We start from the raw sequence: 16,018 nt of genomic DNA on the forward strand, positions 1-16,018 counted from the left end.
TTGAAAAATTGGAGGTATTTTGTGCTGCGCAAAAAGCATCGTTAGTATTTAATTGTAGCTAAAAACATTATGGGTATAAGTAATGCATGCCAATCGGCAGTCGTCTAACGTTGACTGTTGATTTTTGTTAATGTTTGCTTAATACACAAACACACGCACCACGCACGCACACATCAGAGAGAGAGAGAGAGAGAGAGAGAGAGAGAGAGAGAGAGAGAGAGAGAGAGAGAGAGAGAGAGAGAGAGAGAGAGAGAGAGTGAGAGAAAGAATAATACATGTGTATATGTATATGTATATATATATATATGTATATATATATATATATATATATATATATACATATATATATATATATATATATATATATATGTATATATATATATATATATATATATATATATACCAGCTTGTATAGCCACAATATAAAAATTTGTGCTTATGTATTTCCGCATAGTTTAGCTGCATAAACTTAACTGAGTCTCGTCCAAATTCAGCACACATCGTAAGCGTTGCGCCATCCATGCAAGTAAACATTGTGCTTAGTTTGCCCTCTCTATGTTGGGATGAAATCAATTATTGTTGTTTCCCTCGTTTTTCAACTGTTTGAGACCATTTCACCGATGATGTACGATGAGTGAACATCATAAAAGGTAGATATGAACTCCATTTCACATTGCGAACTGCTTCTAAAATTAAGCACAATCAAGTCGCCACTAAAACAAAATATACGTCATCCCGACGAAATTACGAATTGCGAATCTGCTAAACTACGAGCATTCTTGAAGCTGGCTTATGAGCGCCTTGCACTGTAACTAGGCATAATCTCGTAGGTTCGTAGATTCGTATTTTCACTTCTTGAAACTAGGGCATAATACATGTATCTTCAAGGTGAATGTAATGTCCAAAAATTCCGAACGGAGGTGCCTTTTCAGCACGATCCATCACCTTGTTACAACCACACCAGGCTAAAACGGGCCAGCCGTTTGCCATTTTCATAATGTTAAGCAAAAGTAAATCGATGTTGATAAAAAAACAAATAGCTTTGGGTTTCCCAGCGCCGGGACTGAGCTCTGCGTTACAGCACATGTAACTTTTATTGATGACAAAACATATCGCTTTCAAAATGCATTTGCAGTAATACACTTGCTAGGCATACAATCAAATTAAAAAGCCCGACACACGTAAGATTCAAACATGGGTTCAAATTTAACTTGGTTGAAGCCTACTATTTGGCATAGTTTGAAATACGAGAGCACACTCAGAACAGTTGGTCGGCAAATTCTGCGCAGCAGTCCGATCGCGAATGTTTTGCCAGCGGACGGAGAAATGATCAGAACGGCCCGGCGTTGGCCCTCGATCTGTCCAACAGCTGCATCGATTTGCCCTGTCCAGGCCAAAACAGTCGATTTGCCCTGTCCAGGCCAAAACAGTCGGACCAAACCAGCGTCGATGTCTTTTTATGTCGCCATACCCAACGAATTTAGAGCACGGAATCGATTGTTGGCCGATAGAAAGCCTGCAATCACGTTTGCGATTTTGGGGTAATTGTTCGTGAAATGGCTCAAACGATGCCCATTACGTATTCAGCACACGTTAGCGCAACAGACAGACAGATGCGGCCGGTAATCAAATATATAGCTTGGAGGCAGAGGAGCAAATGGACCGAAATAATGTGACATCACACGCAACGTAAAAAGATGAATTTTTGTATCAAAACATTAGTTGGAGAGCCCCCTGCACTAGCGAAGCCATTGTAATGTCAATGTTCCATACGCTACTGGCGGTTGCATACATAGTCCAAACGATAGCAGTGCCGGGGATGCACTACGCTGAAAACATAAGATCCATAGAAACTGGTAATTAGTTTCAGAATAACGCTACGTAATCATTGCTAGTGGTCTTCATCCCTTTTCCGATGTGAAAAGTTTGAAAAAGTTTTCTCGTTCTGCTAAACGTCAATATACAACTCATTTCATTTCCTGGAATTATCCAAAACGTTGCCGTCTCAAACATTGCAGTCGCCAATGAAATAAAACAACCACCCGTATCCAGCATGTGTGTCTGGGGGTGCATCGTTCCTCTCAACGCGTGCAGATGACGCATGGTGCAGCGTCTCCTCAGCACTCCTTTCTGACGGTGCATCAACGCCCTCCATTGCGTGTCTGGGAGTGCAGCATACCTTCTCGGCCACCGTTCCCAGCACGTGCGGCTGACGGTAAAGCGCTTCTCTCAGGACTGGTGTCTATCGGTGCAGAATCTCCTCCCATCGCGTGTGTCTGGCGCTGCAGAGTCTCCTCCCATTGCCTGTGTCTGGCGGTGCAGAATCCCCTCCCATCGCGTGTGTCTGGAGGTTCAGAATCTCCTCCCATTGCGTGTGTCTGGCGGTGCAGAATCTTCTCCCATTGCCTGTGTCTGGTGGTGCAGAATCTCCTCCCTTCGCGTGTCTCTGGCGGTGCAGAATCTTCTCCCATTGCGCGTGTCTGGCGGTGCAGAATCTTTCCTCATCGCGGGTGTCTGGCGGTGCAGCATCCATTCTCAGCCCATATGTCTGCCCCTTCACATTGTATCATTTCTCCCATAGCTGATGACTTCCATCCGACCTATGAAAGGTCAAAGCACCGTACAAAGGTCAACCCTCTCCTCATTGACCGCGGTGGGCTATCCATACCAGCCCGGGGCACTGCCGTGGGACGATGATGCCGTGAAGAGCGCAGCCCGTAAGCTTCGATGGTATCAGATGATGCGTCAGACGGCGGGACAGTGACCAGCCTTTGTTTGAAACTGCGCCGCCGCTGCATCACTCATTATGGCATCCTAGCCGCTGCACCACTAATTATGATATCCCAGCGCTGCATCACTCCTGACATCCCACGACACAGCTCAACAGGTTGAGCCCCGTTTTGCTAAGAAAGTCGCCAGACATTATGTTTTAAGAGCGTGGGAGCGTGAGCTAACGAGTCCATAACACATAGTTCACTTGTTTAGCTGGCAAGACCATAACGATAATATTACGAATATATTCAGAGCTGAAGCAAACAATTTCACGCATACTTAACCCTCTAGTGAGGGCTGATGTAGAAGTCACGCACTCGCCCCCACCCCGTAAAGTTTTCTGAGGATACCTCTCTGGCATATCGTATCGTAGCGCCCAAATTTTCATTGAGCCATGGGACATTCCAAATTACACTAAAAATGTGACATGAAACTTGGATGTTAAGGTTTCGTGACACCACGAGGCATGGTCTCGTAAGTATAAGGTTGTAACGCTAAAAAGTGCAATTTTCGGGAACGTTTGACCTTTAACTTGGCATAATAGGTTTAATTGTTGACCTAGCTATACAACACCTGTCACCAATCGCCGGGCTTTGTTGAGACCTATCCGCTGATGTTTCTTTTTCACTTAGCACTATCTTTCCTAGTTTGGGATTAGCACATCACCACGAAATTCATCGCATCGACCCCCCCCCCCCCCCCCACACCCTATCAGTCCGCGTTATGAACAACGGTCAGTCGGGGCGAGGGTAAGGTTAAATTGGTCAGGTGACCTTCTCCCTTCCCAAAGTATCCCAACTCCCTGCGTTTTGATATAAAGAAACATGACGGAAAATCATCACAATGACATCGTATGGCTTGTCGCTGATGCAGTAGTCAGGCAACTTTGTCTGGCCTCATTGTTCTATAGTCAGTTGCCCAAGCTACTGTACCCAGCAAACGGCACGCCGTTCTTAAAAAAAGTTTTGTACGTATTTGCTCAGCAAGACGCTTAGAAAGTTGGACTTAATGTTTACGTAATGTATGCCTATGTTTGCTTACTTTGCTTTCAAGAAGGCATGCCACCTTGATGTACTTTTCACTTATTGCCATATCGAACGCGTATGATTTGGTTGGCAAAACTAGTGTTCTTGGAATCCCTTTTATTGTCGTAGAGTGTCGATTTAAGGTAGACTCTCCTGCGGAGAAATCTCATTGGACTCCCTGCTCACCACTATGAAAGTTACACATTTCATTTAATAAGCTTTCCAACGTGTGTGTGTGTGTGTGTGTGTGTGTGTGTGTGTGTGTGTGTGTGTGTGGTGTGTGTGTGTGTGTGTGTGTGTGTGTGTGTGTGTGTGTGTGTGTGTGTGTGTGTGTGTGTGTGTGTGTGTGTGTGTGTGTGTGTGTGTGTGTGTGTGTGTGTGTGTGTGTGTGTGTGTGTGTGTGTGTGTGTGTGTGTGTGTGTGTGTGTGTGTGTGTGTGTGTGTGTGTGTGTGTGTGTGTGTGTGTGTGTGTGTGTGTGTGTGTGTGTGTGTGTGTGTGTGTGTGTGTGTGTGTGTGTGTGTGTGTGTGTGTGTGTGTGTGTGTGTGTGTGTGTGTGTGTGTGTGTGTGTGTGTGTGTGTGTGTGTGTGTGTGTGTGTGTGTGTGTGTGTGTGTGTGTGTTATGACGTTTGCGACATACTAATTTATCAAAATGATTACGCAGTAAACGCTTCGAAAGCTTTAAACACTGTTCAGGGAAATAGATACGCAAACACAAAGGTGTTAATACGCAAATGCAATGAAATGTTACGCTATGGTTTTGATTTATCCCCTATCGCGTTTACCCGGGTGGCTGTTTACGAAGCGCACTTCAGCTTTGGAAATAGCTTTGGGAATAAAACGAGGAGCATAAAAATACGCGACAACTGTAGGGAAGTGGCGTAGTTCTGTTACAAAGTGTTGACAGTGTAATTTGGACTTAAGAACACTTAAAATTGGTATTCGTATTATGCCTTGACAGTGCTGCAGTGGCACTATCCAGCGCTGTTATTACACGTACCTGGTCCTAGGGTTCCACTAGAGCATGCTTCTAAATATTCTGCAAAGGTGGAGCTAGACATTTATCAGCGTCAGTAATTCAATTTAAGTGAATTTATTCGGCCTAATTGAAATAATGTTACTTTAGGCATAGTGCGTTGCTTTCAGCGTACATTTAAGCATTAAAGACATTGACAGCGCGAGCGCGCAGTGGCGCAGTCTCTCCGCACCACTGCGCAGCGTCCTTCATCGCGCTCAACTGGTGGTGCAGCACCTCTCCGTATCATGTGTCTGATTACATGGCAGCCCTCCCCAGCATGTCCGGGCTGAACTCTGCGTTGCATCACACACACACTAGGTGCATTGAGGGGAATGCCAGTGATTTTGTAATGCACGCATTTATTATAAGAAGGGAGGTCTGTGTTGTGATGTCTCTTTCACGAGATGCAAAGGATGTAGCATCCTATGCATCAGGGAAAGGAAATATTTTCGTGTTAAAATGTTCGTTGCATTTGTATTCATTCGGTCATGCCACTCCCAAGCCTAAGACCGTTTAATGACCTGCTGCGCTTCTCATATGGGAATAACAGTGCCGGAAAAGTATGCTCATATAAAAGCGTAATAAACGCCGTAAATGAGTGAACGCATGGCCTAAACCACAACTCCGGCGCAATGTTGCGTTTAAGACATAGAACACACAAAAAGCTGCTAATAAGCTTCAATGAGACAACACTCTTCGCATTTAACTTGGGATACCTTTCCTTCTCCTGTGATGAAAACTTGGAGAGAGCTTGATCCTTACTCGAATACACCATTGATCCTTGTATTTAGCTTTCCGCTCTTTCGCTAGATTAGACACACCACCGCACTCAAACCGTGCGGTTGATCACCAATATGCACCAGTTGCCATCTTGAATACGTGCATCCCTCCCCAGCACATGCAACGCGGCGCAGAATCTCATCCCCGGCACTTGTGTCGAGCGGTGCAGCATCCCTCTCCAGCACTTGTGTCGGGCGGTGCAGCATACATCCCCAGCACTTGTGTCAGCCGGTGCAGCATCCCTCCCCAGCACTTGTGTCGAGCGGTGCAGCATCCCTCCCCAGCAGCTTGTGTCGGGCGGTGCAGCATCCCTCCCCAGCACTTGTGTCAGCCGGTGCAGCATCCCTCCCCAGCACTTGTGTCGGGCGGTGCAGCATCCCATCTCGGCGCTTGCTTCGGGCGGTGCAGCATCCCACCTCGGCACTTGTGTCAACCGGTGCAGCATCCCCCCACAGCGCTTGTGTCGGGCGGTGCAGCATCCCACCTCGGCACTTGTGTCGGGCGGTGCAGCATACCTCCCAGTCCACTTGCGTGGTGGTGCATCCACCCTCAGCCCCAACCCTCCACAAGCGGAAACAGCTGCGCGAAAAAGAGGCCGTCTCAGTTTTCGCCACCACATCCCGGCGATTTACCGCCACGAAACCGGCCGGATCCCGACGAACCGACACCTCCGCGCACTGGGATCGATCCCGCCATATATAAGGACTGCTCATGAACGTAATGGACATGGGATATTGGCACTTAACGGCAGCAGGCGGTGCCGGTACTTGAAATATTCGCTTCGCTCAGTTGGCGAAAAGAGCGAAATTATTTCGCAATGCGGTGCCCGTTCCCGGATGCTGTGCAGTGCGCAGCGAGCGATAATTGAGCGCCTGGCATCTGCTCGTGAGGACATTCGGCTGTGACATGTCAGGCCCAGTGAGAGCGGGGCGGCTGGAATCGTGCAACGCGCGGAGCAATATCGCCGGAGAATCGGATGAAACGCGGTTAATAGACCAGTTATGAACCACTGACGGTCATTCAACATCCTGTCGCCAGTTATGCCAGTCTCTTGACGCATTCACGACGATAAGCTTGCTTTCGTAATTGATGTCGACTGTTCTGGTCCATGCATGGAGTAGCCACATGGGAAAAAGGCTCATGCGCTGTGCAGAAAAGCATTGGAACATGGTAGAACATGAGGCGGAGGCCACAGGCCGAGGGATAGGGTTTAGGGATAGGGATGGGATAGGACAGTTCGTCCCAAGGAGAATGCATAATCGCATAGAAGCGTTTTGTTTTAGGTGCGAATGTCAAGACATGCGAGAGATGGATAAAAACGCGACATGTTGTTATGGTTTTGTATCTGTATCGTAGAGCTCCTGTGCGCCACACAGCTGACTGAATGCAACGAGCTGGGTGGGGAGACGGGAAATCAAGTTGGTTCCCGGAAATATCACCAGCTAAAAACGCTTGATTTGCTAAATTTGTGGGGTACATTGGGATTTTTGTGAAGTCATTTGTGTGTAATGTGTACTTCCCTGAGTCATCACTTTCGGTTCAAATAAGATCAACCAGCAAGGTGTAATGGCGCCACCAAATAAGACACGACACTAGTTACTTTATATTTCATTTAGAAGATCATAATAGCAAAAACCCTCTCAGGTTTTCTTAAAAGTTAGATACAGTTAGTGCAACGAGCTACTCTGGACGGCGTCTTGCTCAAACCAAAAGATTATTTGGGGTTATTTTGGGGCAGCGATCTTCCTTGATCTTAATGAAGTCAAAAACAGTAATCTGGTGACGTCGTTGTGTTCTACGAACTCGGTAACAGCGCGAAAACTACCCATCAAATAAGCAATCCAATGAGAGAGTGATGTGGTTTTGACCTTGGTCTGACCTTCATGTCTGGCCAAGGTCAACGGAATCAGTTTCAATCATAATTTCAATTCTCATTGTCTAAGAAGCCCTTTTGAGCTTGAGCCGATACACATGGGGTTATTAGCATAACGTAGCACATCAAAGCATAGTTTTGGTTTTATCTTGGAATATATGCAAAGAGCCACTGGCATATATGGGCACTGTGCGGAAAACTGCATTAAAAACACGAAACGGTCACCAAATCAAATATAATTATCAAATTCAATCAAGGCATTTGAATAAAGCTTCCAAACAAAACGTGCACTGCACGGACATATAAGAGAAGAAGCTAGTTCGAGATTTTTCAAAAAATACTTGAAGGGGCATGCGTGCACATGCAGGATAGTACCAAAACAAGCGCTACAGCTTTCGCCTGCCTTTGGAATGAAGAGAGAGAGAGAGAGAGAGAGCGAGAGAGAGAGAGAGAGAGAGAGAGAGAGAGAAGAGAGGAGAGAGAGAGAGAGAGAGAGAGAGAAGGAGAGAGAGGGAGAGAGAGAGAGAGAGAGAGGAGAGAGAGAGGAGGAGAGAGAGGGAGAGAGAGGAGAGAGAAGAGGAGAGAGAGGAGAGAGAGAGAGAGAGAGGAGAGAGAGAGAGATGAGAGAGAGAGAGAGAGAAGAGAGAGAGAGAGGAGAGAGAGGATAGAGGAGAGAGAGAGGAGAGAGAGAGAGCGAGAGAGGAGAGAGAGAGAGAGAGAGAGAGGAGAGAGAGAGAGAGAGAGAGAGAGAGAGAGAGAGAGAGAGAGAGAGAGAGAGAGAGAGAGAGCGAGAGAGAGAGAGAGAGAGAGAGAGAGAGAGAGAGAGAGAGAGAGGAGAGAGAGAGAGAGAGAGAGAGAGAGAGAGAGAGAGAGAGAGAGAGAGAGAGAGAGAGTGGTGTTTGATGCAAAGCTTAACAATCTTTCATGCAGCGCCTATGCATGCACAGCCCCAATTACGCTTCAAAATCCAGAACAAGGTGTTAAATCCGATGTGTGCACGGTTGTGCTTTGTTTACACTGTCAGCTGATGGTGCAATCGTTTGGTGTCGAGATTGGTTGAAAATAAATATATTGCTGAATTAAGTCTATTAAGTAGGAAAGTCCATTAAGGGAGACAAACAGTGTTGTAGGAACGGTCTAGATTTTCCGGGGAATGGTACCACCCACTTCAATTTTGCCGGCTTGGTTTGCTTTCATCTGTAACATTTTCACCAGTTTCGTCATTAAACCAGTTTCAGAGTTGTTTTCTTGTTTTTGGGGGAGGGGGCGGAAATGCGTTCATATGACCTGAAAAACGAAGCAAAAGTGATGCATATCGCCTGCGATAATGTAAAGTTTTGTTTTAGTTTGTACTTTCTTGCATTTCAGCATGTTCCGGATGATTCCAGAGGTGGTGTAGTACATGGCCATGGGTAGATTTTTCATTCATCTAGCTGCATCTAACATTAAAGCTACATGAACTTGCGTCGTGAAAAGGGCATTCAACCGAAGTCTTGCCGGTTGTAATGGCGGTGCTTGTACGCTTTTTTGCTTTCAAAGCGCATTTTATAAGCATTACCATCTTACATTTGGAATCTGTCTGGCATAGAAGTAAACACTTAGTCTGAGCACTTAGTCTAAACACTTAGTTAAACACTTAGTCTAAACACACAGTCTGCGACACTTTGTCTTAGTTTGGAAAATGTTTATTTGCGCAGTAATGATTGTGTCAGGATGCAACAAGCTCTGTTGCTTGTAGGTTTCTTCCTCCCTAGACTGCGACCTCTGATTGGCAGGCTGAAGCATTAATCGCTACCAGCGATGCCGCAGGCTAATGTCAACTAGAGCTGCTGTGGCCTGTGCGGCGCTCCGGTGCGCCCAGGTGCGGTCCAGCGATGCTCCGGTGCGGCCAGGTGCGACCAGCAGTGCTCCGGTGCGGCCAGGTGCGGTCAGCGGTGCTCCGGTGCGGCCAGGTGCGGCCAGGTGCGGTCAGCAGTGCTCCGGTGCGGCCAGGTGCGGCCAGCAGTGCTCCGGTGCGGCCAGGTGCGGTCAGCGGTGCTTCGGTACGGCCAGGTGCGGCCAGCGGCGCTCCGGTGCGGCCAGGTGCGGTCAGCAGTGCTCCGGTGCGGCCAGGTGCGTTCGGCGGTGCTCCGGTGCGGCCGGGTGGGGCCAGCGGCGCTCCTGTGCGGCGATGTGCGGTCAGCGGTGCTCCGGTGCGGCCAGCTGGGGCCAGCGGTGCTTCGGCGCGGCCAGGTGCGGCCAGCGGCGCCCCGGTGCGGCCAGGTGGGGCCAGCGGCGCTCCGGTGCGGCCAGGTGCGGTCAGCGGTGCTCCGGTGCGGCCAGGTGCGGTCAGCAATGCTCCGGTGCGGCCAGGTGCAGTCAGCGGTGCTCCGGTGCGGCCAGGTGCGGTCAGCAGTGCTCCGGTGTGTTAAGTCTGAGTCAGTCAGGATTTTGGTGGACTAGCATATTTGCGACCACTGACCACACCACCATGAAGTGTTCAACAAAATGTAGCGAAGTTTTTTTTGAAAAGCTGTGCTGTTTCATTTCCAGAGCACTGAAATCTATTATGCTTGATCGAAAGGCGTATTTATGCCACGTTCCAATAGCATTATTGTCAGCATTCCTTAATCCCTATTGTCTAATCATTTTAATTCGCAGTGAGTCTTATTTACGTCTGTAAGCTATTAAAACACGAATGATAGGACAGAATATATCTGTGGCAGAGACCACCATTTGAACATGTCGTAGCTTGATGGCCTACGTTCTGAATACGACACATCTCATTTTGCTTTGCCTGGAATAAACCTTATTGTAATAATTTTTCAGTTGAATAAAAGCAGCTCGACAAATGTCAAACAAAGTTGCAGCTTGGTTTGCATCACTAGGATCTTTTTCAAAACATTATGTCATGCACCCGAGCTTGCAGAGGTGACTCAATTATTGTCTTGAAGAGAATCTTTCATATATAGGATATCAAATCAAGCATTAGATATGATAAAACAAGCTCACTTGCAACTGTTGGTATGCTTTTTAAGCGAAAAATTGCTTAAACAGTGCAATTCTCTGCTTAGTAAAAATGTTCTTCAATGCGTCATGGTTTGATCACGGCACCGTCCCTTGCACAACATTGATTGCTCCGTTGCCTAGCTCTTCCTCAGAAATCAGAACAGCTAGGAACACATCTTTGGTGTTACAACGGGCGCAATGAACGCCCCATAGGCTGCTGAACATTTGGGTGCAGTTGCACAGCATGCTGGAGATGTATCCTTACATTAAAGAAGGTCGTACTGCCCCCCCCCCCCCCCCATCAAGGCGAGTCTTAAGATGTTTTATCCCAAAATACACCTCGAACAAATTTTATCCTAGAACCTGAGTTTCAAGAAACATCTCGAAGAAGTTTGAAATGAATCATAGATTTTAAAATATCTGGTGTCATGGACTCGGGGTTGTATTCCAATCCAGGCGGATACAGAACTGGGCGCGATAAACAAGGCGACGGTAAAAACCGGCTCAACGGTGTTTGCACCGTCTTAGAACCACGGCTCCTGATGAAATGGCCTACATTTAAACGCAACAAAAATACTACAGCAGAATTCTCATTACTTGTGCTGTTTCGCACTAAAACATTTCATGGAGGTAAAACTGCAGGTTGTAAAGATAAAAACAATGAAAAGCGTGACCGTCTAGGCCAGGCCAGCCTGCTGAAGCCGTAAAAGTTCCAATTAGTTGGCGTCAAGGGCCGCTGGACCTGCAACTTCGCCCGCAATCATCTAGAAAGCAGTTTTAACCCCAAAACGGCCCATTAATTATAGCATGCGTTCAAGGGGCTAGCCGGGAAAATTTTTTTTCGTTTAGTACATGTTTTGGCACTTTGGCATTTGTCTCAACTAGCATGAAACTTGTGTGCAACAAACTGAATCAGTTCAGGTACCATGTATCTTAAACCGAATGCTCCAGCAGGCGTCGATTATCAAGCCCGACGAAAACAAAAACAAATCGTCAAAATTTTCCCCAAATAAAGCTTTTTGCCGAAGTTTGTGACCTCTTAAAGTTGGTCAGTGGGAACACTGGCCAGTCCGGAAATCAAAATGTTCACAGCGTCCCGGACCTGCCATTGCACTGGCGAGTCTGCGATTGCGCCAGTCCTTCGTCGCATCTCGACGTGAACAGCGGTCAAAGCATATTGGCACGTTGGGCTGTTTGGAATGACCATTGTATGACTATCCAGCATGAATGGAGTGGCATACATGGCATGGTCCAGCACGGGTGTGGTTGTCTGGGAAGAATGGTGCCGTTTATTTCACAAGGCAGGGGAATGACAACGTGCCAGAAGAAGGGAGTTGTGGCCTAATTTTGTCTAATGGGCAGACGACTCCAATGGGTGTGGTGCAGAATGAAGGACAGTCCCCATACAAGTTGAAAGATCACAGCGGCCTCACGTCATAGCTTGCGCAGCGGCCTCTCGTCACAGCCTGCACAGCGGCCTCTTGTCACAGCCTGCACAGCGGCCTCTCGTCACAGCTTGCACAGCGGCCTCTCGTCACAGCCTGCACAACGGCCTCTTGTCACAGCTTGCACAGCGGCCTCTCGTCACAGCCTGCACAGCGGCCTCTTGTCACAGCCTGCACAGCGGCCTCTCGTCACAGCTTGCACAGCGGCCTCTTGTCACAGCCTGCACAGCGGCCTCTCGTCACAGCCTGCACAGCGGCCTCTTGTCACAGCCTGCACAGCGGCCTCTCGTCACAGCCTGCACAGCGGCCTCTTGTCACAGCCTGCACAGCGGCCTCTCGTCACGGCTTGCGCAGCGGCCTCTCGTCACAGCTTGCACAGCGGCCTCTCGTCACAGCCTGCACAGCGGCCTCTTGTCACGGCCTGCACAGCGGCCTCTCGTCACAGCCTGCACAGCGGCCTCTCGTCACAGCCTGCACAGCGGCCTCTCGTCACAGCCTGCACAGCGGCCTCTCGTCACAGCCTGCACAGCGGCCTCTCGTCACAGCCTGCACAGCGGCCTCTCGTCACAGCTTGCACAGCGGCCTCACGTTACAGCTTGCACAGCGGCCTTGCGTCACAGCTTGCGCTGCGGCCTTGCGTCACAGCTTGCGCAGCGGCCTTGCGTCACAGCCTGCACTGCGGTGCTCAAATATTCTGTGTCGGGAGACGTCTTAGTTGAACACACTGACATAGACAGTAGCACGTGAGAAAAATGAAGAGAAAAATACTTAGCTGATCTTAGATATCTTTTAGCTAAGAACAGCTTTGGGTGTAATGTTTTGTTTCCAGGGACCTGAATATTGTAATGTCTAGTCCATGATCATTGGAAATCGCTGTAAAAAGAAGGTCATGTGTAACTATAGGTACTCAGGTATGTTACTTCAGCACGGCTGTAAGTAATTTAGGAGTAAAAATGTCGCCTCCTTGGAATGTAGGGCTTCATCCCTTATGGTTTATGGTTTTATCATGATCTCATGGTTTTGGTTGTTGAATAGCGTATGCTTAACTTAAGTCAGTTTGATATACAACAGTATGAGGTGACGCGTGGTCCTAACAGGTACCATACACTGATGTGCTAACCCAATCGTTTTCAACAAAATAGGTACGGCAATATCCCTACCATCGTAAGTTTACCTGGGGATTGCTGAGATGGTAATATGAATTCTATGTACCAGTTTTACGGGCTTGAGTCGTGGATTAGTCCACAAAAATACATTCATTGGGACTTTCTAACTCATCAAGGATAATAGCCATGCACACTCTCATCTTCGTGTTGGACATGAACGGTTTGCAAAACATGCTGGATCTTGTCTTCCTGCTGCCATCCCAATAGCTCAGTCAGCTTTCTGCTACCATCCCAATAGCTCAGTCAGCTTTTTGCTACCATCCCAACAGCTCAGTCAGCTTTCTGCTACCATCTCAATAGCTCAGTCAGCTTTCTGCTGCCATCCCAACATCTCAGTCAGCTTTCTGCTACCATCCCAATAGCTCAGTCAGCTTTTTGCTACCATCCCAACAGCTCAGTCAGCTTTCTGCTACCATCCCAATAGCTCAGCCAGCTTTATGCCGCCATCCCAATGCTTCCGGTCCGCCTACCCGTGGCGGGATGGTTCCGCCCACCCGTGGTCGCTTTAAGCACTCGCTATTTGTCCGTGACTAGGACGGTCTGCGGCAGGTGGCAGCGGCCACGCTTGAGGCCAGGTGACGTCAGAGGGCAGCGCGATCATGCCGAACATAGTGGCTTGTTAAACTTTCACTACAGAATTATGTGCTTACCCGGAATATCACGCTCGGGTGGTAAGGGTCTGGGCTCGCGCAGCTACCACTGCTTAGCGTGAGATCCAAACTCAGCAATCGTGAGTTGAAAACGCTCAGACTAAACCTTAAAAGACCTACATATGGGACCCAGGCATGTTTCGTCACCCTGAGAACATGCAGGGGTTCTGGAGACGACCGAGTTCACATTACCCTGCCGAGTTTACTGGGCCCCATAACACATAACAAAGAGGTACCAAACAATTTAAGATGGCCGGCCCTCAAAGGTTTCTCCTTTGAGACGGTTAGATAATCTTCAGAAAACCCACACATCAGGTGCAGTGTCAAACAATTCTATCACGTCACCATATGTTACACATGCGACCGTTCTACAACACAGGTGGTGGAGAAGCGCCAGAAAAAACAGTCCCAGTCTACTAACGTTTGCAGCGAGCAGTAGCTCAATTAGCTGGAGCAGACCTGAGAGGCCGGCTGTAGTGGATCTCCGCGCCGACATGAAATTAATGTCGGTACGGAGCCGGTCATGGCCTCGCTTTCACTGCAGAAAATGGCCTCGTAGCATGCAGACGCGATGACCCGTCACGAGCAGCTAACATTCGTCACAGGTCTGGACACAAGTTCGCGTGGCCGGGTGACCTCGCTAGACTTACTCTGCTTGTCGCTGGTGGTCAGCGCGAGGGTCGCCTGGGCCCAGAGGAGCAGGAGCAGTGGACGAAGCATCGCACACGGCCCTGTGGGCTGCCGCCACGTCCGAGTCCGCGCCGCACACACACGAGCGAACCAAGTCCAAGCTGCAGAGCAGGGCACTCTCATGAGACCCCTCCACAGGGCAGCGGGCTGGGCTGTACACAATTGTCCGGTGCGACGTTTACGAGCACCGGCCGGGCGTCCGCGACGAATACGAGGGAGGAGGATGCTGCCCGGCCGTCGGACACGGGAGAGGAGGACCTTTTGCGGGCTTCGGACACGAAGAAGGGGACTATGTCCGCGCGTTAGACACGAGGGAGGCGGACGCTTCACGGACGTCGGACGAGAGGGAAGGGACGCTGTCTGGGCGTCGGGCACGAGGGAGGAAAACCCTGTCCGGGCGCCGAACACGGGAGAGGAGGACACTTTACGGGCGTCGGACACGAGGGAGGAGGACCCTGCCCGGGCGCCGGACACGCCACCACGTCGCCCGCGGATCTCCGACTGACGGTCGGCCGGGCCAGGCCGGTTGGTAGCGGCAGTGGCGGCGGCGCGCGCCGAGCCGCGGCTGGAGGGAGCGGCGGCCACAGGTGTGCGGTAGAGGCGACGTTCCTCCACAGTGACGATGAGAGCGTCGATCGTCCGTCGGTCTCGCCCCATCTCCAGCACTTTGGCCTGTCGGGTCGCAGCGATCCAGACGGGTAAACTGTCGCGCAGCACATGGAGCTGTCTCGCCGGTTGCGAGATCAACGGCGATTTAAAGAATATGTTAGCTGGTTGAGGATTTCACTGTGATACCACTGTTACGGCAGTGAGAAACGTTACAAACACGGCGCGGAAAAATGTATGCGTTGATGCACCAAGCGAGAGATCTTACCACTTAGCAAAGCTTGGCTGCCGGCTTTCTGAGAAAATTATGCGTTGTGCTTTCGTGTCCAGCACAACCAGAGTGATACTTCAATTGACATGATTCAGTATCGCTGACAGTGGGGGAATTGTTCATCTGATAATCTCTAATGTAGCCTCCTATATGTAATAAAGATGCATTGATCAAGAGTTCATGCTTCCAGGTTTCCCACATCGGGCCAAGAATAAGCCCGTTATCAATATTTGCGTAGCATGTGGGAGGAGGGAATCCTCCTTCATGCATGCATGGACGTAGAGTACTTGGAATTTCCAAACCATGTAATTTGATCGACTGAGATGCATCCCAACTTGTGCTGAGTGCACACTTACCCATCACAGTTACTGAGGACCTTGGAACCAGGAAAATTCCTGCGCGGGTCAGATAAAACAAGCTATAGAAAATCATAGGTGACGTCCTGAAAATTCCACAAAACAACAGAGATATAGTAAAACGAAGAATGTGGCCACCCAACCGCCGCTTTCTGACTTCCACGACGGTCGGCTCTCTCTCTCTCTCTCTCTCTCTCTCTCTCTCTCTCTCTCTCTCTCTCTCTCTCTCTCTCTCTCTCTCTCTCTCTCTCTCTCTCTCCTCTCTCTCTCTCTCTCTCTCCTCTCTCTCTCTCTCTCTCTCTCTCTCTCTCTCTCTCTCTCTCTTCTCTCTCTCTCTCTCTCTCTCTCTCTCTCTCTCTCTGGCGCTGACCGTTCCCAA

At 49.0% G+C, this 16,018-nt stretch overlaps 1 protein-coding gene across 1 annotated transcript in view; it reads right to left on the bottom strand.

The window, feature by feature from the left end:
* Positions 1-14,734, bottom strand: part of LOC119094132 (cell adhesion molecule 1) — a 47,390-nt gene extending 32,656 nt beyond the window's left edge. Inside the window, exon 1 of the mRNA XM_037217207.1 lies at positions 14,367-14,734. Coding sequence (XP_037073102.1) covers positions 14,367-14,529 — 163 coding nt within the window. The 5' untranslated portion in view covers positions 14,530-14,734. The remainder of the gene's footprint in view (positions 1-14,366) is intronic.
* Between the last annotated feature and the right edge of the window lie 1,284 nt (positions 14,735-16,018).

This window comes from Pollicipes pollicipes, unplaced genomic scaffold (genome assembly GCF_011947565.3).
Source record: "Pollicipes pollicipes isolate AB1234 unplaced genomic scaffold, Ppol_2.1 Scaffold_4002;HRSCAF=4701_pilon_pilon_pilon, whole genome shotgun sequence".
In the NCBI taxonomy this organism is placed as follows: domain Eukaryota; kingdom Metazoa; phylum Arthropoda; class Thecostraca; order Pollicipedomorpha; family Pollicipedidae; genus Pollicipes; species Pollicipes pollicipes.